At 38.4% G+C, this 23886-nt stretch overlaps 1 protein-coding gene across 2 annotated transcripts in view; it reads left to right on the top strand.

Moving 5' to 3' along the window:
- Positions 1-23886, top strand: part of HECW2 (HECT, C2 and WW domain containing E3 ubiquitin protein ligase 2) — a 452870-nt gene that overhangs the window by 409544 nt on the left and 19440 nt on the right. For both annotated transcript variants that reach the window (XM_069577904.1, XM_069577905.1), the window contains 7 exons: positions 6837-6989; positions 8769-8867; positions 13228-13357; positions 14376-14522; positions 15211-15325; positions 18473-18558; positions 19574-19686. In XM_069577904.1, the coding sequence (XP_069434005.1) occupies positions 6837-6989; positions 8769-8867; positions 13228-13357; positions 14376-14522; positions 15211-15325; positions 18473-18558; positions 19574-19686 (843 nt within the window). The remainder of the gene's footprint in view (positions 1-6836; positions 6990-8768; positions 8868-13227; positions 13358-14375; positions 14523-15210; positions 15326-18472; positions 18559-19573; positions 19687-23886) is intronic.

Here is a 23886-nt window from a genome sequence, read left to right as displayed (position 1 = left end):
GAACAGATGCTTATCATGCTTTATCATCTTAAAGCTGTCTCCCCATGATCTGGACTGACATCCGTTCCTAGGAGGAGGCCCAGACAGAGTAGGGATTGAAACCTCTTTATTTAATTGCTACTAATGTCCAAATATTTCCTGCCTCTATTACCTGTCTTCTTCTTGTAACCCCAGAAGAAAAATACGACAGAAGATATTTTGAGGTGTGACCTTAGCCCTCAGGGACAATCTCTGCATAAGGCTTATTGAGGCTGGAATAGGGCCAGGTTATTTCTGATATGCTTTATCATGTCAGTATCATACATATGTATTATTAGATATCAAATTTATTTTGCTATTAAGTCATTAGGAATACATCATATGTTTTGCAAGATTAACTCAAAACAAAATTAAGAAGTTATTTTAGCCTTTGCCATCTTATTACATTAAAATTAAAGATCATAACATTTCTTTCTGGTTTCTAATAAATACCCAAAGAGAAAAGTTTCCTAGGTTTTTCTGTGGAATTCTGGAATGGAGCTGAAAATTTTCTGTCCCTTTTCCTTCATTAATTTTAATGTCCTCAGAATGTGTTATTTTGGAAGTTGTTCATGTTTAGCTCTAGTAATAGGTATTACAAAATAATATACAACTAGTGTGTAGATGTTGGCTTTTAATATTGTTCTTTACTAAAGGGGACTAGAGCTCCTTGTAGACATGGATGATTCTCGGACAGGGGCAGGAATTGTGCAAGACAGTGTCTGAAGCATCTTGTACCAGAAAGTATAGGGAATCTCAAAACAATTCACAGTGATGTCAAAGGGACACAAGAACCATATGAAAGAACTCCCAGTGGTCAAAGCTGAAACAATTTGAGCAACAAAATGAAGTAGTATTGGATTAGAACCCTGAAGTATATATGTTGATATAAATATACAATTGAATAACTAAATGAAGGAGAATAGACAAATCTCCTCTGCAGAAGATTTCCAAATAATTTTCTGCATAATTCAGTGCTCCTTATGGGTTGTACATAGTGACTTCCTTCCAAACAGTACCCTATGAAAAGGGGTGGGAAAGAAGTAAGCCTACAGTGGAGAAGCCTTACAAACACACAGGCAGGTGATCAAGGCTAAAATCAAAAAATGACAGTGATATATCCTGTTGATAGTATATATCCTTGGTGTGATGCGATGAGAATGACACTACCTTTATTGTCTTCCTCCCCAAAACATGTAACACCAGTCTAATCAGGAGAAAAATATCAGATAAATCCAAACTGAAGGACATTCTACCATATTACCTTACCAGTGCCCCTTAAAGCTGTCAAGGTCATCAAAAACCAGAAGCCCCTAAGAAGTGCTTAAGATGAGCCTAAGGAAACATAGCAATTAAATGTTGTATGGTACCCTGAATGGGATCCTGGAACAGAAAAGGGATATTAGGCAAAAATGAAAAAAGTCTGAATGACGTGTGAGTTTTAGTTAATAATCTATCAATATCAGTTCATTAACTAACAAATATAGTATACTTGTGTAAAATGTTGTTAACAGGGAAACTAGGTGTGAGGTGGTATGAGAATTCTCCCTACTGTCTTTGTAACCTTTCTATAAATCAAAAACTATTCTAAAAAGATCACTTAGTAAAAGAAAGCATAGAGACAGAATTTAGGGAGATTCAGAAACTGTTTCCCTGAACAAGTTTTCTTATTTTGTTGTTGCGTGATGGGGGTCACCAGGTAATTTTGGTATATGTATGCTTCCTTTTGCACTTGAGGTCAGTAGAGTAGTAAGTCTATAGAGAGAGTTAATTCTGTGGAAAGTCCAAATTAGTAGAGGTATTGGTATGTATAGAGTACTATTTTATGTTGCTAAAGTCAACTTTGTTATCTATGAGGGAATAATATGTTGCAATTTCTATTGATACCATCTCACTGATAATATTTTCTACCTGTCATGATCAGGGTCTTTATTTACAATAGATTAGTGAGGGCATAAAGAGAAAGGATTTATCTTTCCAGAATAATGTGTCTGCCTACTCTCCAAAAAAGTGTGAATTAGCAGATTCACTCAGAGACTTCAGTTCTGCTCTAAGATGTTTCTTTGTGTAGGTCTTGACACATGATATATAGATGTTTCCTGAAATGGAAGAGCTGAGTCAAGAGAAATTGATGAGAAGTGTCATAGTCGTAAATGTATAGGACAGCTACGAATTCCATGTGAGGTAGAATTAACCCCAGAATATTAGAGATACCTGTATTCAATTAAAAATGCAAAAATAATTCTAGAGCCTTTTTATGTAGTTATGCTAGTTGACAAGTGATTAGTATATCTCACTAAATTAATGTCATGTTATGCTTGGCTTTTTATGAAATACAGTCTTCTAAGCAAACACTGTGATTTAATTTGGTCAGAGCTAGAGATTTTGTTCTAGTCATTTAAATTTCCACTCAGCTTAAGTTGGTTATCTGCTCTTGCAAAGTGGGGAGTAGGAGAAAACAGCAGTGGAGGAATGACTTGGAAACTGGGTTGTCTGGACTGAGTGTGGCAGGAAATTGCATGGTCTGCTTGCCTCTTGGGCTTCTGTCTGCCCAGACATTGCTTCTTTAAGAGGGGAGCCACAGTACTGCATATTCTTCAGTGTATTATTTTCTTCTGAATTAAAAGTTTCAGCAACTAAAGCTTGTTGGTGTCAGAAGTTAGCTACGTAGACTATTGTGTTCACATAGGACATCCTGGGCCATTCACTTCTTTTTCTTTTTATTGAAGTAGAGTTGGTTTATAATAGTGTGTTAGTTTCAGGTTTACATTCACTTCTTAGTACCCAAAACAAGTAAGGAAATAATGGCCTGGGTCAAGAGAGGATGTTTACACTGTGATTGCCTCTGTTTTTTTGTCCTCCATGGCCAACTCTATAAAAGGCACCTTTCTTTAAGAAAGAATGAGTTCATTATATGCAAGGTGCCTTCTATATGACATTAGTCATCCGTCTTGCAAAGCCATACTTGGACTAGGGAGGGGGTGTGTGCAAACAGTTTTAGTTTGGGGATTTAAGTACAGGTGAGCTCTTCCTATGGTATTTCTACTTAGGCAAATGCATGAAACTAGGGGGGGATGAGATCTGAAAGGTTTTTTTGAGTCCTTACTTATAAAATAACCAGCAGCTCTTACATCTGACTGATCTAGAAGTTGTTTTGGGTCCTGGCCTTGACCAATGTTTCCTCAAATATTTGTAAGGCTTCAAGTAAAACTAAGGTGTTGCTTGTTTTTGTCTAAAGGGAGATATTTGCAGGATAACCTAACTGACCCAAACCATGCTGAAGAAAGGTGCTTCTATTTCTAGGCTTTGGCTTGGTATCTCCAGGTAAAACTTTGTCATATTAATTGCTCACAAAATCCCTACTCACCTATCACTTCTTTAGTGGCTCAAGAACTAATGCCTTGCTGCTACAAATGTGAGAGTGAATCAGAAGGTGTGTAGACCATGTGTGCCTGAACCAGCTTGTAAGAAAGAAAACCTTTCTGTCTTCCAGAAAACGTGTAGGAAATGACAGTCAGACTTCCCAATGCCACTGTCCTCTTTCATTTTATAGTCTGCTTCCTTTGGGATACTTTGTTTTTGGTAATTTTTAGTTGAACATAAAGAACCAGAGAATAAAATTATTTAAGAAATATTGGATGCCACTAACAACTCGGGTGGTGTCAGCCCAGCAACGTGATGGTGTTTAAAATGCCTTATCAGCATTTCATGGGGCTGAAGACCCACCCTAAAGACATCTGTGCTTATTCCAAAATGCCCTCAGATGCAGCTGTTGTGTGGCTACACACCCGTTGTCCGGAGTTTCTGTATTTCCGTGCCAAGTCTTTAGCTATGGAACCAACCTAACTGGCAAAACAGGAATGTAACAAATGATCCCTGTGATATGAGTCATATTAACTATTTATATGGAAGAGGTTGCTAAGACATTACAGGAAGCGCATGCATAAGGTATCTTGCTGGGACAGGTCTTATTGAATTAGGTAGATGTATGTAATTTGTAATCAACAACCTGCTCTCAGATATGTGGTTCTAAATTTCAGATTATAATCAAATCAAACTTTTAAAATGTCTTCACTTTAGAGTAACTCTATCAGTGCTGCTGGAGTTTAAAAAAAAGAAAAAAAGGAGCAGATAAAAGCCTGACCAGTTGAGGAAGATACATTTTCCTCCTAGACCTAGATACATTGCCTCCAGGCCAGGGCTCATGGCTTCCTGCTTAGTAGCTGTGACCACTCCTGAAGATTTCATACACCCTAGGATATTATTGTGATTTTACCTTTTCTTGAAATGATCTTCACTAAAGAAGAGGATTTAGAGTAAGCTAGGGTTTTTAATAAAGTAACATTTTCCTCCTACTTTCTTCTGTAACAGAGGTTGGCAAACTTTTACTGTAAAGAGCCATATAGTAAATTTTCAGCTTTTCAGGCCATTCCATGTTGTACCTCTCATTTTGCCATTACCTACTCACTTTGCCATCATAACAGCCCCAGACAACACATAAACAAATGAGCATGGCTGTGTTCCAATAAAACTTTTTTGCAAAGTGAGGGCCTGGACCAGACTTGGCCTGCAAGTCACAGTTTTCCGACCTCTCCTCTATAAGCAATGTTGTGTTTAGTCCTGATGAACGCTTTAAATATATTGAAGAGTGGACTGTAAAGAGTAATGAACATCACACGCAGGGTCAGGAAACCTGTGTCAAGGCCTGGATCCTCCACTGCAGCTTTCATTTGATACAAGTTGGTGATTTCCTTCAGCCCCAGTCATCTCCTCAGTGAGGTGAGCGGATGGACAAAATGACCACTAAGATACTTTTGATTGGCATTCTCTGTTTCTGAAAAGACACAGGGCTCGGCTGATGTAATTCATCATCAGTAGGAAATTTAGAGAGAAGTTTTGCGTCCACAGGGATCTAGGTAGACTAGACTCATGAACTCAGTCTCACAAAGTGAAATTTAGTATGGCAAGTATTAATACTAGTGTCTAGTGCTTAGGTTTTAAAAAGATAGAGCGACGTGCAGAGACAGGGTGGGAGAGTCCTAGTTTAAAGCAACATAGGTGAAAGGTTTGAGCTGATGACTAGCTTGTGATGAGTCAACAAAGTAAAGTGACTGCCCACAAGGCAGGGTGACATTAAGCTGCAGTAGTGGAGAAAAGTGTCCAAGAAGAGAGGTCAAGAGCCCTAAGTTTTTGCTGACAAGACCACACCTTGAGTATTGTGATCAGTAGAGACACACCCCTTAGGTCAAACTTTGACACTTGGAGAGTGTTCAGAGCAGAGGACCAACATGACAAGGAAATTCCGTGCCCTGCCTTGAGAGGAGGTTGTTCATGAGTGAGGAGGGGACAGGCACCAGGAATATAGACACTGCTGGACTTAGAATCTTGTAGAAAATGACGTAAAAATAAAACTTTGCATCTTTAGCATCTAGATTAGTACCCCAAACCTAGTAGGCACTCATATATTTGTTGAAGGAGAGCCTCTAAATGTGTGAAGAATGTTCAAGTGGAAGAAGTAATCTACTTGTTCTTGGTGATGTCAGAGACCAGAGCTGGGACAGTGGAAAGAAACCACCAGAAGCTGCCTTGGCCTATTACATAGACTGATATTTTTTATTTTAATATTTACGTGTTTATTTTCATGTGTGTTAGAAAAGAAATAAAGCTGACACATCACAATTCCAAAATATTGTGTAAGACAAGGCTACATTGGAAAAGCAAGTAAAGCTGGAAATATTAAGTAAATAGTAGCACGTATATATTCAGATATGGCAAAAATTAAGAACTTAGTATGTGGATAGCTGATGTATGTTTTAAGAAAATTCTATTAAACTTTCAACTAAGATATATGAAGGCCTTTTAATTTTCCTTACTATTATTCCAGTTCCCTCTTCTAGCTGTAATAAGATCCTTTTCTCTATCACACAATTCCATACCACACATGTGGAATTTTTTCTTTGTCATAAAAAAATACAGAAGTGGCCATTGAAGGAAATTCCATAGAGGGAAAAAAATAGAGTGAACAAAGGAAGTCTTATTAAATCCCACCTTATCCATTGCTTTCATTCCCCCTTCAGAATTCCTTCCTGTCTTTGAACCCTTATGTTTTTTTTACCATAGGGTAGATAGATGTACTTTACAGTTTTCATTTTAAAGTGAGCATATCAAATTGCTTTATTACATACTCCTCCTTGGTGCATTTTTTGTTCTCAGCATTGTTTGCCGCTTGTCAGTCCTCAAACTTCACACAATCATTTCTCAGATTTTACTTTGACCCTGATGTCTTTGTAAGTAAAATGGAAATTACACTGTTGTTCAGGTGCTAGAATTTCAGCCTCTTCTCAACTACCTTCCCAAGGAAGCTTTAGACACCCTCGCTTTTCTTGTCTATAATTTTCCTTGGTGTTTTATAATTTAAAATTTTCGTCTGAACCTTATCATTCCATCTTTTGCCTCTGATCTCCCTAGGAGGCCTTATATCTGTAATACCCTCTCACCAATTCACTAAAGTCTCCTTTTGCCCCCATTTAAAAGTGTTTTGGAAAAACATGAGGACTCCATGTTCCTGTGGATGTATCTAACTGATGCCCTCAGGTTTAACCTGCTTAAATAAGGCATTCCCACTGCAATCTCTCTCCCCATGGCCTGGCTCTGGGCGCTTAAGTTATTTACCTTTTGATACATGATTTAATGACTAAACCACCACCACCAAACTTGATAATTAGACTTCCTGTTTTACAGAAAGTTGAGCATTATGTAAAGCGTGCCTAATAAGTAGAAAAAAAATAATGACTGCTCTTTTTGTGCATTTTTTAAAGGCTGGATTACAGTGGACCTTCCAGAGAGTTTTTCTTCCTGGTATCCAGAGAACTCTTTAACCCATATTATGGCTTATTTGAATATTCAGCCAATGACACATACACAGTACAAATAAGTCCCATGTCTGCCTTTGTAGACAATCACCATGAATGGTAAGTATTCTTCTCCCCAAATTTTTCTTTAGCTGATTTTCTGTGATATTAGTTTTTATAAGCACCTAAACTTAAAAAAAAAAAAAGTTTTTGTTTTTTGTTTTTTTTAGAAAATCATATTTTCCGTTAAATATCTCATTTGACTCTTGTTTGCATTATCAAATTTAACATACAGGCACTTTCCAATCTAGGAATAGATTATGTTCTGTAAGACCAATTTTAAGTGAGTTGGGTAGAATCCAAAAGGTTTTTTCCTGAGAGAACGTTGCAGATGATGTTAGGTTCTTAGCAAGACCCTAAATCCTTGTGTGAAGCTTTGGGTGACTCTGAGCTGTGACAGGGGACTGGTGGAGGTGAGTAGGGCAGAATCCTGACCCAAAGGACAAGCAGCTTCTAGAACAGTCCTTGGGGAAGTGGCTAACATGTAGGGAGGGGCAGAGCAGCTGGGCCTGTTGGTTTTCTAATGGGAGGGAAGACAGGAAGACAGAGTGGCTTAGAGGAACCGATGGTGGCAGAGAATCCTGGCAGGCACGCAGGAGTGTAGGGTCACAGCAGTGGCCACTTATCCCATTCGCTATTTCAAGTTTGTAGCCAAGAATTGCCCTGCTCCTAATTTTTCACACAAAATCAAGTAAAGCTGGTATAGGATTCCCATCTGGGAATTATTTATTCTTAAAACCTCAAATTGCACTCTGTGACATTTTTTACAAGCCTGCATTTATAGTCTTGAAGTATCTATATAACCCGTTTGCTTGTTTCTGTTCATTTTCACTATAGTAACACAAAAAAGAACGAGAATAAGAACCATGGAAAAAATTTCTTTGAGTCATGAGGTTAATATTGGTGGGTGGAGGGCATTAAGGTTTAGGACTTATTCTTCAAATTAACTTCCGTTTAACTACAATTAGAAGTCCTCCTAAGAGTAGCTATTGCAGTTATGCTAACCTAAGTGGAAATAAAGAAAAACAAAGCTGCTGGATATTCATCTTAAGATGGTTGCCTAACACTAAAATTATAGTTGGACACTATGAACCTCAGTGTGGATTTACACTTTCAGAAGGCATCAGGCTTTCAAAAGGCTAGAAACTTGAATATTTTTGAAAAAGAAAATATATGTACATCTCAGCAAATCCAGTCATGACAGATATATTTAATAAAGTTTCCGAAGTGATTCAGAATAGAATTGAACACTGAAATTTTAGAGAACAGACCGTCCCATGAGGAAACTCCCTCAAATGTACACATGCATAATTCTTGGATGGTGACAGTTGCTGTTAAGAGAGGGGTTTGAGAGAGAATAGAAGTAGGAACTTTCGCACTCCGAGACTGGGCTTTTCCTCAAAAGGGAATTGCTACTACTAGGTTTGCACTAGAGAAATCCCGCTAATATTCATGCACGCAAACTACAAGGGGACATTTTCCCCACCATTACTGGTCTCATTCTGTCAACATTTCTTACAAATGATTTAAGGAAATTTCACTGTCATGCTAACAGGGATTTCATGTAGAGTGCTACATGCTGGACATCACTGACATGGGGAGAAGGTGCAGCAGTATCTCTCTGAATATCAGATAGAAACAGATTTCTTCTATAAGTAGATGTGAAAATCAACCAGTGAAGACATAGCCTACAGTGCATACAAATTCTCATGAACCTGGAAGGCAGTTCATCTTAGAAAATCTTAGGGGGTTAGAACTGGAAGGCATTCTTGAGAGGAAACAGAAACATTTAGAAACTGCTCCAAGACATGTAAACCATCTCCTGCTTTTCCTTCACAGGTTCCGGTTCAGCGGGAGGATCCTTGGTCTTGCACTAATTCACCAGTATTTGTTGGATGCCTTCTTCACACGGCCCTTTTATAAGGCTCTTCTCAGAATGTAAGAGTATTTTTATTGCTTGTGTGATTTGCATGTAAAGAATGAAGTATTTCCTTTATCCAAAAGAATCTTTGGTCAAGGTCATGTTTTGACTCACTATCTCGAATCTATTATTATTTACTTAATAGTGGTTTAGATTTCTGAAACTAATCAACTAATCTAATTTCAAATATGGTTACTGGATTTTTCCAGCTTCTGATCCTTTATTCCTGTCTTGTTCCCAAAGGCTTAGTTTTGCTCTACTCTGAGTAACTGATTCTCATTTGTTGCTATACATGTTTCTTCAAAACAGTTATACTTTAAATACAGTGCTGAAATTCCTGTGGTATTAATGCCAATTATTAATAGAATAGTTGTGGGTTAGTCTTGGTGACTCATAGCCCCCCATCTTTCACAAAATGCCTTTTACATTTTGCCTTAAGCAAACGTTCAACTGCTTATTCTTGGTTCAAATTTTCACTCTCCTTTTTTAACATTTGTTTGTTAGAGGTGGGCCATATTTTCAAGTCCCATATTTTTCTTGAAATCTCTCTATATGCAAGGCAGTAATTTATGATGGCAGATGAAACTTTAGGATTCACAGAACTTTTTCTTCATTGTTACCACAGTGAAAGATTGCAATTATTGTAAAATGTAGAGCCAACAGTTTCTGTCCTGTAATCAGTAGTCATTTACAAGACTGAATAGAAGGCAACTGTCTGTGAGAGTAGTAGCTCAAACTTGCAACGAGAAAGTGCAGCATGATTGCATGGTTCTGACCAGCTCATTCCCTAACCAAGGCCATGTATCCATGTATCTGCTTTCTGTAAGCCTGCTGCTGCTAAGTCACTTCAATTGTGTCTGACTCTGTGTGACCCCATAGACGGCAACCTACCAGGCTCCTCTGTCCCTGGGATTCTCCAGGCAAGAACACTGGAGTGGGTTGTCATTTCCTTCTCCAGTGCATGAAAGTGAAAAGTGAAAAGTGAAAGTGATGTCGCTCAGTCCTGTCCAACTCTTCGCAACCTCACGGACTGCAGCCTACCAGGCTCCTCCGCCCATGGGGTTTTCCAGGCAAGAGTACTAGACCTCAACTGAAAGTATTTCTAATGGATTCTTAAAGAGGGCCAATAGGAAGACTTTTGCCGTCATCTCTTTTGATATATAGGCCATTGAAGCCCTGAGCACCTGGACACTGGCCTTCTGCCTCTCTGGTTCTTCTGGCCCATTTGCATCTTTCCATTTCATTGCCTTATCGTTCATCCTTCCCATTTAAACTTCCTGAAAGAATAGTCTATACTGACTGTTGACATGCCCTCAACACACTTCAGTCTAGCTTTTTTCCCACCAATAACCTATGGAAGCTTTTAAAGAATGTTTTTTAGTCTCTATTTTAATAGACCACTCTGCTGCTTTTGATAGTATTGATCCCTCCCAGACCCATCCATTTTTCTTGAGTTCTTCCTTTTCTGATGTCCATGACACTATGCTCTCTGGGTTCACCTTTTACTTTTATGCCTCCTTTGTGGGTGTCCTGACTTGCCCTTTAACCTTGGTGTTCCTGAAGCTTCCATTCTGGTTCCCCTTCTTTTCTACATATATATATATATATATATATATATATATATATATATATATATATATTCTCATGAGAAATCTCTTCAGCTGTCTCATCTACTGACTCTCCAGTCCGCACCCTTGGATATGATCTCTCTTGAGTTATAAGCTCAAGCAGTCAATATTTTACTTAATGTCTCTTCTTGTATGTCTCACAGGCACCTCAAAACCAACATGGTTAAAACTAGATTCATCAATTTCTCCTGACCTAAAAATATACCTTCCCCCATGTGCCTAGTCATAGTTCATAGTGCCAACATTCTCAAATCACTGTGGTCAGAAATTGGGAGTCACCCTTAAACAGGGGTAGTTTCTTCTCTTCCCCACCTCCTGTCCCATTCCCACAGTACAGGTCACGAATCTTTCAGGTTGTTTTTCCTGCTAAGCTTGTGGCCTTAGGGATTTTTCAACTAGTGGCCCTCAAGACTGGCAGTGAATCAGAATTATCTTGTAACTTGAGTTCATTTGCTGTCTCATTTTAGATATGCTTCTTTTTACCCACCCACTAAAATGGTTTACGCATTTCCACATTTGCCTCCTAAATAATGCTAAAGTTCATCTTCTCTACCCTAATATTCCTGCCTGGAAAATTCCATGGACAGAGGAGCCTGGTGTCCAGGAGACTGCAGAGTCAGGCACGATCTAACACATACCCAGTCTACCCTGATAGCTGTGCTCTAACTAAAATCTTTCTCTTACTTTGGACAGGTTACTGTAGTGGTCTATTAATTGGTTTCCACCCAATGATACCTACCCCCCACCCCCCATTATAAGTAAATCCTCTATACTGCCACTTCCGGATAAACAATTTAAAGTTACACCTCATATCTGATCATGTCACTGCCTGTTTTAAAACCTTTCAGTAGTTCTGAATCACCAAGCTCCTTAGAATGACATTCAAGACCAGCTTCTAGATACATTTCCGGCCTCACTCTCTGGACATTCTGTCTTACGGTTAACTCTTCTGGTGCTGCCCATATGCTTGGAATATCTGTATACTCCATCCCTTTGTGCTTCGTTCAGGTTGTCTTCTCCTGCCTCTCTTTTCTCCCTTTCTCTTTTTTGTTCATGCTCCTTTACCTCTTTAGCTTGAAACATCCTAAAGACGTTAATATAGGTATCATCTACTCCAAAAAGCCTCTTCTAAATCTCCAGGTCATGATTATGTAGCTTGGTTGTTTATATCAGATATTATAGCTTCACCACTTGGCACTTACAGTGCTTGATTAATAATCTATTTAAAATCTGTCTGAAGATTAGTTTTGATCTTCAAATGTTTACATGGATTAGGTTGAGCTGTGTCTTAAATCAACTGTACAGAGTAAACTGAAGATGTCATTTGTTGCTGGAGAAAATGTAATACCATTGTGGGAGAGGGGGAAGGAATAGAATTTGCACTGGACAAAAAATCAGATCAAAACAGCTTTTCCCCAGCCACTTTTGATCTTGACTTAATTACTGATTTGCAGTTTTCTCATCTTAAAAATGAGAAAATGTTTTTTAAAACGTTGATCTGATTTCAAGCTCTGTCCCAGCTACCTACTGGCTGTGTGACATCAGGCAACTTATATAACATTCCTGAGCAGAGTTTCTCATCAGTAAAATTGAGATAAGTATTCCTACTCTGTAACATTTTGGTGGAGACCCTATATGTGAAAACATTATGGAACCAATAAAATATTATATAGAAATTTGTTTGTCTTACTAAATGAAAAATATAATCAGAAAAATCAGTCAGTCTCCAGGTCAAAATAAATGTCTTGCACGTTTGCTGTGGGAGGTCCTAGTATCTACCTTACGTACCTTTTTTAACTTTAACTGAAGTGTAACATACATATAAAAAAGTGCACACATAATGTGTTATCCACCCTAGGCTATTACTGATCACCTTAAATCAACTTATCTACTTGTGTCTTTGTTTCTCCAATGGTCTACATTAGCTCCTTGAGGGCAGTAACTGTTTATCAAGTAGCTATTAAGATGTTTGGCACATAATTGGTGTCTCATACATGTGTAGACTGAACTAAACAAAATCATCTTTGAAACTGGGCTGAAGGGAGGAAATTCCAAAACAATAAAGCAAATCAGTTGCTACCACCTTTACAACAGGGACATGTAATAGTAGCTCCACCTCATGTAGAGCGTCTCTCAGCAATGAAGAAAGAAGAGAGAAATATAGAAAACTATTAAAACTGTAGAGCAATTCTGTGGCTTTCAGGTTTCAGAATCATAGAAAGAGCAAAAACCATGAGGGAAAAAGGGATATATGTGAATGTGGACCATAGATTCTAGTCTTTGGCTGGGGTGGGGTGGGGGGGTGGGGGCGGAAAGCTTTGGGGGAAAAAAGTTATAAAGTACAGTATAGAAATGTACAAAGAATTGCTAATTAGGAAAATGACAATTTAAAATAGTTTAACCTAGCCAAAGATACTGAACCCAAGTTGTCAACCCAAGTCCCAGTTTTACCTCTGGCATTATTTGTGGGTGGCTGTGCAAACGGCAGCCACTCTTTGTACCTCCAGTTCTGTGTCTGTAAAAGATAAAACAAATTGAATGATTCCTAAGGCATTTTACATATCAGGATTTTAAAATGTTACACATTTCTGAATTATTTCACTGCTTTGGTTACTGACTTTGACAAAACACATTCCAGAAATCACTGCCTATTTTTCTGTACTTGTCACTAATTCTTAGTGTGTTTCTTCACGACTCTGGGTTTTGCTAATATCCATGCCTACATATTTGTTTCTCTTTATCATCTTAGTCTCTGTGACCTGAGTGATCTAGAATACCTTGATGAGGAGTTCCATCAGAGCCTGCAGTGGATGAAAGACAACGACATCCATGACATCCTGGACCTCACGTTCACTGTGAATGAAGAAGTTTTTGGGCAGGTCTGTGTGTGAATAATGGTGATTGTGTGTGGTAATTGAAGACTGTTGGTTGGCAAAGGATTAATTCAGTGGCTAAAATCAAATGTTTATTTATTTGTGACTGGTTGGGTGGTTTAAACCCAGATTTATGTATAGTTATAATAATCTTGGTTACAAAGGTTATTATAATGCCAGCTTCAGATTAAGATGTTTTAATTTATAGATGGTGATAACTATTTGTGTGTTGTAAGCAATCTTCTTTTTATTTCCAACTAAAATATCCTCATAAGATATTAGAATGTACCTGATATAAAATATAGTTGTTAAAAATCCATGCTACCTCAGAGTTGAATATTAAAATATTCAATTAGCACTTGTACTTAACTCTCATTCATGGTTAAGAACTAAAATGGATTGTTTTGAAGCTAGGGGAAAGTAAACACTATTTTGGTGAAGGCTTGAAAACACTTCTTTTTTTTTAATTGATAAAAGAGTTGGTTAAAAGATTTCTTTCAGAAATTGTGTACTGGTTCATAAGTAATATTCTTAGTTAGACATTAATACCTGGCTGGTCTCCTGAATTTCATATTTTGAAAGTAGGTCTCAAGTTAACATTTGCTTGAATGTATTTCTGCTTCCTTAAGGTAAACCTTTACCTAAATATTTGCTTTCTATATGTAGTTGATTCTGAATCCTAAAGAAATTTGTGATAATGTCTTGTCAGACATTCAAATAGCAGTGTCACAGAATTTGAAACCTCTTCATTTTCATTTAGAAGATTTATTTATGGATTTAAAGCTTAACCTGGAGCACTTGTGGCACATATATATTTAGCCACAGAGGTGCTCAGGCATCAACTCATTGCCCATTTTCCCTGAGCACCACTGTACGCCCAACTCTGTGCTAGTGCTGACCTCCAGCTTGTAAGATGTTCCCAGGGCTGGGACAGGTAGGGGCTGATTCCAGCTCATTGGTAGCAGTAGTCTTACATCATCAACCGTATTGCTTTATGGTTAGCCTTTTTGTTTTTTAATCGCAGATTACGGAACGAGAATTAAAACCAGGGGGTGCCAACATCCCAGTCACAGAGAAGAACAAGAAAGAGTACATTGAGAGGATGGTGAAATGGAGGATTGAGAGGGGTGTCGTGCAGCAGACAGAGAGCTTAGTGCGTGGCTTCTATGAGGTAAAGACAACCAGCTATAGTGAGGTTCTTGGCTGACCCCAGTTATACCTTGGTCCATCTCATTCTACTTCATATGTGTGTCATATTCTCATTTCTCTTTTGTTGTATTTACTGTTGCTAATTCAATTTAAATACTTAAATAATTTTTCCTATATGTTTCAGGAATACACAAAAATTTATTGCCCTGTTACAAGAAATCATTGAAATAAAATGACCTGAATTCAAATAGCAATAGTTTAATGACCACTAATAACATTTAAGTCATGCATCTTACTCATGCTTAGATGTGGGTAATCAAATCTCATGCCTGATATGTGAAATGATAGTATCTGAGGGTCAGAATGAGTTGTTACAAGTATTTCATGTGACTTCTTTTGTGAAAAAGCCCCTATAGCTAAAATAAAAATAAACTATGAAAATGACTGGAGCACTAGATCTTCTCCAAGAGGAAAAAAAAAGAAAAGAATTCACTAGTGACCAATTATAAAACAAAAATTCTGTTGAAAATTTCATCCACCTTGTACTAAAAATATATTTGTAGAGAACTTTACAGTTTTCAAAGTGCCTCCACAGAATACATCCATGTATTCCCAACACTCCTTGTGCCCTCCTTTTTTGATGAAGTTTAATTGTAGCTGAGGCTTCTCCAGGTTCTTAAGCTATGTCCTGTATTCTTTTTATTCCACAGGTGGTGGATGCCAGGCTGGTATCTGTTTTTGATGCAAGAGAACTAGAACTGGTCATCGCAGGCACAGCTGAAATAGACCTAAGTGATTGGAGAAACAACACAGAATATAGAGGAGGTGAAATTTGACTTATTGATGGCTGGATTTTAAGTTTCAGACTAAAGGGAGGCAAGTGGTTCAGCACGTGGATCCAGATCCAGGACAAGCAGAGGCACTTGCACTCTAATCATAGGTCTGACACAGTCTCCTTTGAGACCATGGGCAAGTACATGCCCTTCTTCCCCTAGCTGTCTCATCTGTCAAGTGGAAGGAGGACTGTTTATGCACCATTTGAGGATGTCATAAGTCTTAATTGTTGGGGAAGAAATGTGACCATAGGAACAGTAATTAATTGTTTTATGGTGTTGTTAGTGAAGCATCAAGGAGCTAATATCCGACTGGTTAAACTCCACCTATTCTGTCTTCATTCCCAAACCTGAAGAGGCACACCCTCTTAACTTCTTAATGAGCAAACATAGTTTTTCTACATTTCACTTGAACTACTTACCAGTTGTAATTCACAGTTGAAACTCATGAATAGAATAAGATACAGTTCTCAGATTTCAAATTTATTGAACAAGCCCTTTTAGAATTCAAGCATTAGGTTCAACCAAAGAGGAAACTGCTGTAAGATTAGCTTAAAACTGCATGCGTGCCCAGTGTCTTCAATTATGTTTGACTCTTTGTGACCCTACCCTTTGTAGCCCATAAGGCTCCTCTGTCCATGGGATTTCTCAGGCCAGAATACTGGAGTGGGTTGCCATACCCTCTTCCAGGGGATCTTTCCCACCCAGGGATCAAACCCACATCTCCTCCATCTCCTGCATTGCAGGTGGATTCTTTACTGCTGAGCCACTGGGGAAGCAGCTTAAAACTGGACACACCACCAGATAGGAAGCTTTGGGGCTGGCATTTCTATAGATCAGTACAAGTTTTCAATTAACAGTTGGCATTAAAGCCATTTTAATTGATTACTGAATCAATACACTTGGAAAGGGACCTGATGCTAACCCAGAGTTAGTTTTATTCAATACTTTCAAGCAAAGAACAAATACATTTTCTGAAATTTATTGTAGTGTTATTAAGTCTTCAGAAAGTCATGAAAAATGACAGTTGGGTTTTGCTTTTGTCTTTTAACTTAGAACGTAAGAGGAGAGCAGTAATTATGAACTTGGAGAGTGAAGAATACAAGCTTTAAGTCACTGAATTAATCACTTAGCAGACTAAAATTAGAGCTGAGCAGTTCTCCAGTTATCGGTAAATTGAAACAGAGATTTAAAGGAAAAAAACCTTACAACTATGGAGTAAAAATATACCTTAACATTGGCTCAGTTGCTTTTATTTTGGCTTATGCTTGGCTCTTCCAGTCCATCACTATTGCCCTGGGCTGGCTTTGCCTGCCCATTTTCTCTGAAAGGCAGGATTAAACTGCAGTGTCCATTGCTGCTATTTCTGAAGTCCAGTTGCTGTGATAGGTCTTTACCAATTGGCCCTCTGTATAATCCACATAGGCCTTGGCTGTTATACCTTTAACTAAACCAGTTTCATTCACTAAAATACAATTTCTCCAACATGCTGCATAACTTATGTGTTACCATAAATACTATTAGCTCGTTCTTTTACCCACCATGCACTCCCCCAGGAGATTCTAATAACATTCAATAATATCAGCCAGTTTTGTGTTTACATAGGATAGACTTTTATTCTCTGTGTATGACGAATCAAGTACCTATTTCTTTGCTTATTGTCAATCTTATCAAATAAAATCCTTGGGAAGAGAGTGCTGGGGGGAGGGAGGGGCAGGAAAAGGGCCAGATACCCAGTTGCCATGTTTGCTAACCCAGCTAGTTGGCACTGAATGAAGGGGCGGCTTTGCTGCCATTTGCCATATATTCACAGGGCAGCTGTTTGTAGAGAATACGACGAGATACTTTCACTCTTCCGCCTTTTCTAAATGGTTTTGGCACAGACAGCAAAGGAGAGGCATAAAAGGGCCAGTTCAAAGGGTCAGAAAACTTTAAAGCTATAAAGAGCCAATGCACTTATTTTATAGATGACAAAACTCTTTTCTCAGCACAAATAGCTAACCTTTGCCAAAGGCAGGACAACGAGCCTCTGGATTTCCGTGGCCAGTCTACTTGTATTTACCCTTCATTTGGTTCCCTTTCTTCTCCAAAGGGCATCACTGACCAAATGTCAAACAGTTTAAGGCAAGAGTCCCCTCAAAACCCATGTTAGAAAAAATTCAAAGGAAAATGGTTTCTACCCACCTTCTCTTCAGGACTAACTGCTACTGATTCAGAATTAGAGTAGCTCTCTCTGCACGCTGAATGTGTCAGTCAGCTGGTCTGAATCACTAACTGTGCCGTGATCTTTGTCAGCCTTCCTCTGAACTTAATTTTTCTCCATTGAGTTTTTGAAATCCACTGCTACTCCCTTAATCCTCCTGTGGGATGATACTATTGACATTTTATTAAACTCTACTACAGTATGGAATAAAAGTAACATTTAGGTTGATGATTATTTGAAATTTACTCGTTGAAGGAATGAAAGTAGTATAATTATTTTCCCTTTTTGTTAGCAAAAAGTAATTTGATTTTAAAATATGAACATTATATATAGTTTTAAAATAGTTTGCAATATATGTTTATTTGTATAATTATTCAATTTATGTCTCTCTCTTTACCAGAAGCCCTGTGAGGGTCTATTTTCTTTGCTATTGTACCCTCAACCCTCAGATGTAGGTCAGTGCTTGGCATAGTGGTTTGTTGTTCAGCACACAGTTGTATCCAAATCTTTGTGACCTCATGGACTGCATCACACAAGGCTTCCCTGTCTTTCACTATCTCCTGAAGTTTGCTCAGACTCCTATAGAGAATTATTTCTTAAATGAAGGAATGAAAGGTTCAAGCATTTCCAATACCAGCAACTATGTTTTTCAAAAATGATGTGGTTAATGATAACTCACTTGTTCTGTTCGCTAGTTTCATTTAGTGACTTCTAAATGGAAACAGATTCCTTGGTTCCATTTAGTGTTTTGTTTTACTTTTGACACTCATGGTGATCACATTAACAGTATTATTCCTTGGTCTAAAATTGTAAATAACCTTTAAAGAATCCAAGATGATGATTTATGTCTGGGAGTCTTTTGTTGGCATACCAGTGTCATAGTGACTTAAGATAGAAAACTCAAAGTAATACTAGCTTTCATGATTCGTTTGATAGGCTATCATGACAATCACATTGTAATTCGGTGGTTCTGGGCTGCAGTGGAAAGATTCAACAATGAACAACGACTGAGGTTGTTACAGGTAAGATGCCTTTAGTTAATCTTTTTATGCATTAATTGTTGTTGGAATTTCATATTTTTAATAATGGATAAGTATACTCAGTAAATATATCCCATGTTTATCTGCCTATTCTGAGTATACTGTTTTCAGACTCTTCTGATTGCATGGTTCTTTGGTTCCGTCACTGTACAGAACATCTCTAACTAGTCCAAGTGTCTCATTAGAGCTGGGAAGTACCGACTGCCATCCAAGAGTCCTCAGAACAACATCCACCTTCAGGGCAGTTTGATTCCTTCATCCAGAGGCCTTCCAAGTACTCTGCAGGCCAGCATCTCTGGCAATAGAAAGAGATAATCTTCAGTCTCATTTATCAAGAAATGATCCAGTTCCTTGATAGAGAGTCCCTTCTTTTCTTCCATCTAACTTTCCACAAATTTGAGATAACATTGAAGTTTAAGAATACTGGGAAGACTAACTCATTATTTTCTTATGGTGTTATAGTTATACAGATAAATTCTTTATTGATTGTAGCTAAAGAAATATCAGACATAAGGAAGCCTTTTGTTTGCTCAGACAATATCTTACAAGTAGTCTGGATCTTAGCTCCTTTGGATTACAGATCTGAGTCTCAGATTCGCAGGCCTATAAATTCTTTTTGTTTTTCATTCACCTCAAATTGATCAGGGACTGATGCTAAGTAGACTTAGGTTAATTGACACGTCCACTTTATTAATCTCTAATGGAAAGTATCCGTGGTTTAAGCTTCTAAGTTAAAGGATGTATAGGATGCTGTATTTTCTACAAACCGTCCACATCCCCTTTCCCTTTATAATGCACTGTCCTTCCTTGGGATTCTCCAGCTCTCTGTCAGAATTCTCACATTATAGTTATTGTGTCTCTATGGTTTTATCTTTTGAGCTTTACCACCAGTGAGCAGCATGCTGCTCTTCCCCAGGACCTCTGTATATGAATGACCTCTTTCCTAGAGACTGGTCTCTTGGCTTCACCTTCTCCTTCTGTTTTCTTGGGTTGCTAGTTTGTTACAGGCACATCCAGCATTCCCTATGAAGGATTTGCTTCTCTCCGAGGCAGTAACGGCCCAAGAAGATTCTGTGTGGAGAAATGGGGGAAAATCACTGCTCTTCCCAGGTAAAGTAGAAAGCATTTCTTTACTGTCACTACAGTGCTCTAGGGGGGAACTTTAGCTTAAGTGTATGTTGACTTATTGCCGTTTCTATGTTGAAAGTTTGGAAGAGTAGAAAAAGCTTTTAGAATGAATTGATCTCGGATTACCTTTCTAAATGATGGAAAGAAAGATATTCCCGATCATACTTGAAGTACATATGTACATACCTTAAAATACAAAACACAACAGAACCAAAGCATTTGTTAGTGATAGGAGAAACAATGTTGTCATACTTGTAGTTCTAATTTATGTTTCAGAAGCTCTAGTTTTAAGTTTATCATTGGTAACTATTTTGAATCCCTTCACTAAAAACAATTAAATCATGTAAATATGTCTCTTCTATCTATCATACATGCCTTACCACCTTGTGAATGCTCTCTGCATTGTACTCTCATTCATAATAAAATGATATATTTCCTTGAGTGGAAAAAATTGCTTTTCTGCTGCTACTAGTAAATATAAAAGACTAGTAAGGCAGCATCTGTGAATTTGAAAACTGGGTTGAACGGAGCAACCTGGAACTGAAGCAGAAGAAAAGCAGGGAGCAAATAAAGAGGAAGAGAGAAGAGTTAGTTTCAGAACTCCTTTATCAATCAGCAGTAATATATTGAATTTTTGAGTAAAAAGAATTTCAGATTGCCTCTCATTTTACTAATAATGAAACTGCTTTCTGGGGAGGTTAAATCTTCCCAAGTGATATTAAGTTCCCGATGATGTTATCCTGAGTTTAAGTACAGTCAGCCATCTATATCCATGAGTTCTGCATCTACGAATTCAGCCAACCACAGATTCCCAACAACTACAGGTCAAATATATTTTTTTGAAAAGTTTCCATAAAGTTACAGAAAACAAAAGTTGAATTTGCTACATGCTGGAAACCATTACTTAGTGTTTACATTATACTAGGTTTTCAAGCAATCTAGAGATGACTTGCTTCCCAGATGGCTCAGTGATAAGGAATCCACCTGCCAATGCAGGAGATGCAAGAGACATGGGTTCAGTCCCTGGGTCAGGAAGATCCCTCGGAGTAGGAAATGGCAACCTACCTAGTGTTCTTGCCTGGAAGATTCCATGGACAGAGGAGCCTGGCATGCTACAGTCCATGGAGTCACAAGAGTCATACAAAACTGAACACAGGATGATTTAAAGTATACAGGAAGACGTGCATAGGTTAGATGCAAATAATATGCCATTTTATATCTGAGCATCCATGGATTTTGGTATCTCTGAGGGAGTTCTGGAACCATCCCCTGGGGATACCAAGACAACTGTACAGATGACTTTGAGAAACTTATTAAGAAGACTGACTTCTTAGCAGTTGTAAGGCACTGGTTTTTAAGAATAGCATTCTAAGCATAAACATGTAAAAAAGTGTTGCTGAAAATACAGATACAGAGAGCAATGAATAGAGCTTACTCAGGACTGACCTGAGCCGCCTCTTTGGGTACATCTCAACTTGTGAACAGAGGTGCTTGCATGTAACCATCTAAGTATTAGCTGGCTGACTTGGTGTTCCAAATGTTAAAGATTTAATTTCATTATTTAAAGAAGAATTTTATTTTATTTTCCTTATGTCTAAAACATGGCTTTTCTTGCTTAAACCACATTTGCAACACAAAAGCAGATTTACACTCTCTGAGTAGGGCCTTTCACCTTTCTGAGAAACTCAAGGATGCATTAAAGAGGCACAAAAGGACAGATGAATTGTGTTCTTACTCTTGAAATCTGTTTTTGTAAAGATTTACTTTTGTAAAGTAGATGGAATAAACTGTAATAGTAGGAAGATATATCAGCTGTTCATATTTAATTACTGAAATTTTCACCAGACTTGGTGAGCAGAGAGGCAATTTGGTGTAAACAACAAACTTTAGCTTCAGAGAGACTAAGCTCTACCCCAGTTCTGTTACTTGCCTGCAGTGTAGTCTTCGAGAAGTTGCTTAATCTTTCTGAACCTCTGTTTCCTCATCTACATTGTAGGTCAGTAATTCTGAAGATTAAATGAAATCATGCATATAAAACATTTATTGCTGACCCTGGCCCACCTGATGATGGCTGCCATTATGACTTCTGCCATCATCATCTGTAATGTATGTCAGGCTGCAGTTTATTGGAAAGAGTGCAGGGCTGGAAGTTAGAAGACCTGGAGTTCTTGGGAGGTTGGGATTTCTTGCCCACCTCTGCCACCAGCTGACTCTGGGACCAGAAAAGACCACTTGATCTCTCAGCCTGTTTCTCCACCTTTAAATGGCCAGGGAAGGGGTGGTCTGTTAGGTTCAGTTCATCAATAAGTAGCACTGACAGTTTGCTGAAGAATCTTGGGGGTCAGGCCATATTTACTTGTCTACTTCCCCCGGAGTTCCAGGAAGTTCATATACTTGACTCATCATAAATGGTGGGGTTCTTCATAGCATTGCATACATACAGTTGGGTAACAGGCATTGTTGTTTCTTCCTTTCGTCATTGTGACCTGACACTCTAGGTTCTAGATTCTAGTTCTACCCAGATTGTAAAAGTCATACATAAAGATGATATGAGGCACATCAGGCAAGCAGACCATTCTCATACCTTGCCTGTAACAGGCTCTAATGTTTTAAGTCCAGTGGGAGGAAAGGGCTACTTGACTATTCTACTTCACCAGTTCATCAACTTACATAGTTCATCAACTTACATAGCCTCGCTAGGAGATATGAGTGCAGATTTAAGCCCTTTGATCCACTAGTTATGTGATCCTAAGAGCCTGGATCCATCTCTGAAGAGTAGAAATAACAATGCCATGCTTAAGGAGTATTTGTGACAAGTGAGTGAGAATAATGTGCATGAAAGTCCTTAAGGATAGTATGTTTTCTTTGTTCTTTTAAACCTTTTATTATGATTCTTCTGGGAGCCACCACACTGCTGAAACTATTAAAATCTGCCCCACAAAAGTGGTACATTGGAAGAAAAACATAAAAGGAGAACTTCAACTCATGACCATACAGTTTTATCAGAAGTGATTTCTTCACTGATAACTGTCATCATGAAATGTGGCATGTTAAGTGCCAAAAAGATCTGTAAGATTGGCTCTGGTCTAAAGAGATGGTATATATGACTGAGCCCAGTTTTTCCTACTATCAGCACAGATACACTAAAACCATCATTCCTACTGTTTCCTCCTAGGTTTAAGTTGTAGAACTAAAGAACTGGTCTGTACCAAGCTATTCAACCCCCATGTATTTCTTTTTCTTATTTGTGAGATGATGTCTAACATTAAAAATGTGACATTGTACACACTGGATACAAAATGAATGGATATGCTTCTTCCTTATAATGTGTATTCCCTAGGAAGTCTGGCATCATCTTGTGTCAGGCAGGGGAGGCTGGCCCTGGAGAAGTGGAAGTGGAGGTAGATGTAAAGGATGAGAACAGGCAGCCCCAGCAGAAGGGAGGGCATCTTATTCTAGACATGGATGATTGAGGGCCTTTCAGCCTTTCAAGGAAGCAAATGAGTCTCATTCTCTTCTCAGACTTCCTAGTCCTCACTGCAGTAGCAGTAAATAATGCTACTCACAACGTGGGCCGAAAAGTGTATTAAAGTATATAGGGGTGTCTCTGAAGCCGGAACAAGTTGAATCCGTGGCTCTCTTTTTCTATCTTTTGGTAATAAAGTAACTAGAGACCAGATGGTAAATAATGATGGAGGCAGGCCGGTGTCTCTGTGGAGGTGTCTAACTTGAACACATTACTGCACTTCCTGCTTCCTGGTTGGTAGTTAGCTCTGTATTTTGCATTTCTGTAGATTTCCTGTCCCCTGTGCTCTGATGGGCTTCAGTTCGCTTCAGTTCAGTCGCTCAGTCGTGTCTGACTCTTCGGAGACTGTAAATTCACTTTATGGCAAATGCTCTCTTAAACATTCTGAAAAACAGGCTGCTCACATGCCTGCAGGAAAATGCAGGTCAGATCCTTTCTCCCAGGGTGGTGTAGACTTTATATGTTCTTCCCAGAGGCTCTTGCCCAGTAGGCAGTGGGAGAGCTGCTGTCGTAATGGGGGAGTGTTTGGTTTTGCCAAAGGAGGGAAACGCTCATTTTAGAAAATGGCTGTGTCTGGAGATGATTATAAATACAATGCTGACCCAAATTAAAAAATAAAAAGTAATAGTTAATTATGAAATGAGTGTCTCAGGGAG

Source organism: Ovis canadensis, chromosome 2 (assembly GCF_042477335.2).
Source record: "Ovis canadensis isolate MfBH-ARS-UI-01 breed Bighorn chromosome 2, ARS-UI_OviCan_v2, whole genome shotgun sequence".
NCBI lineage: Eukaryota > Metazoa > Chordata > Mammalia > Artiodactyla > Bovidae > Ovis > Ovis canadensis.
Note: the sequence above shows the minus strand (reverse complement) of the source record. Positions and strands in the feature narration are given on the sequence as shown.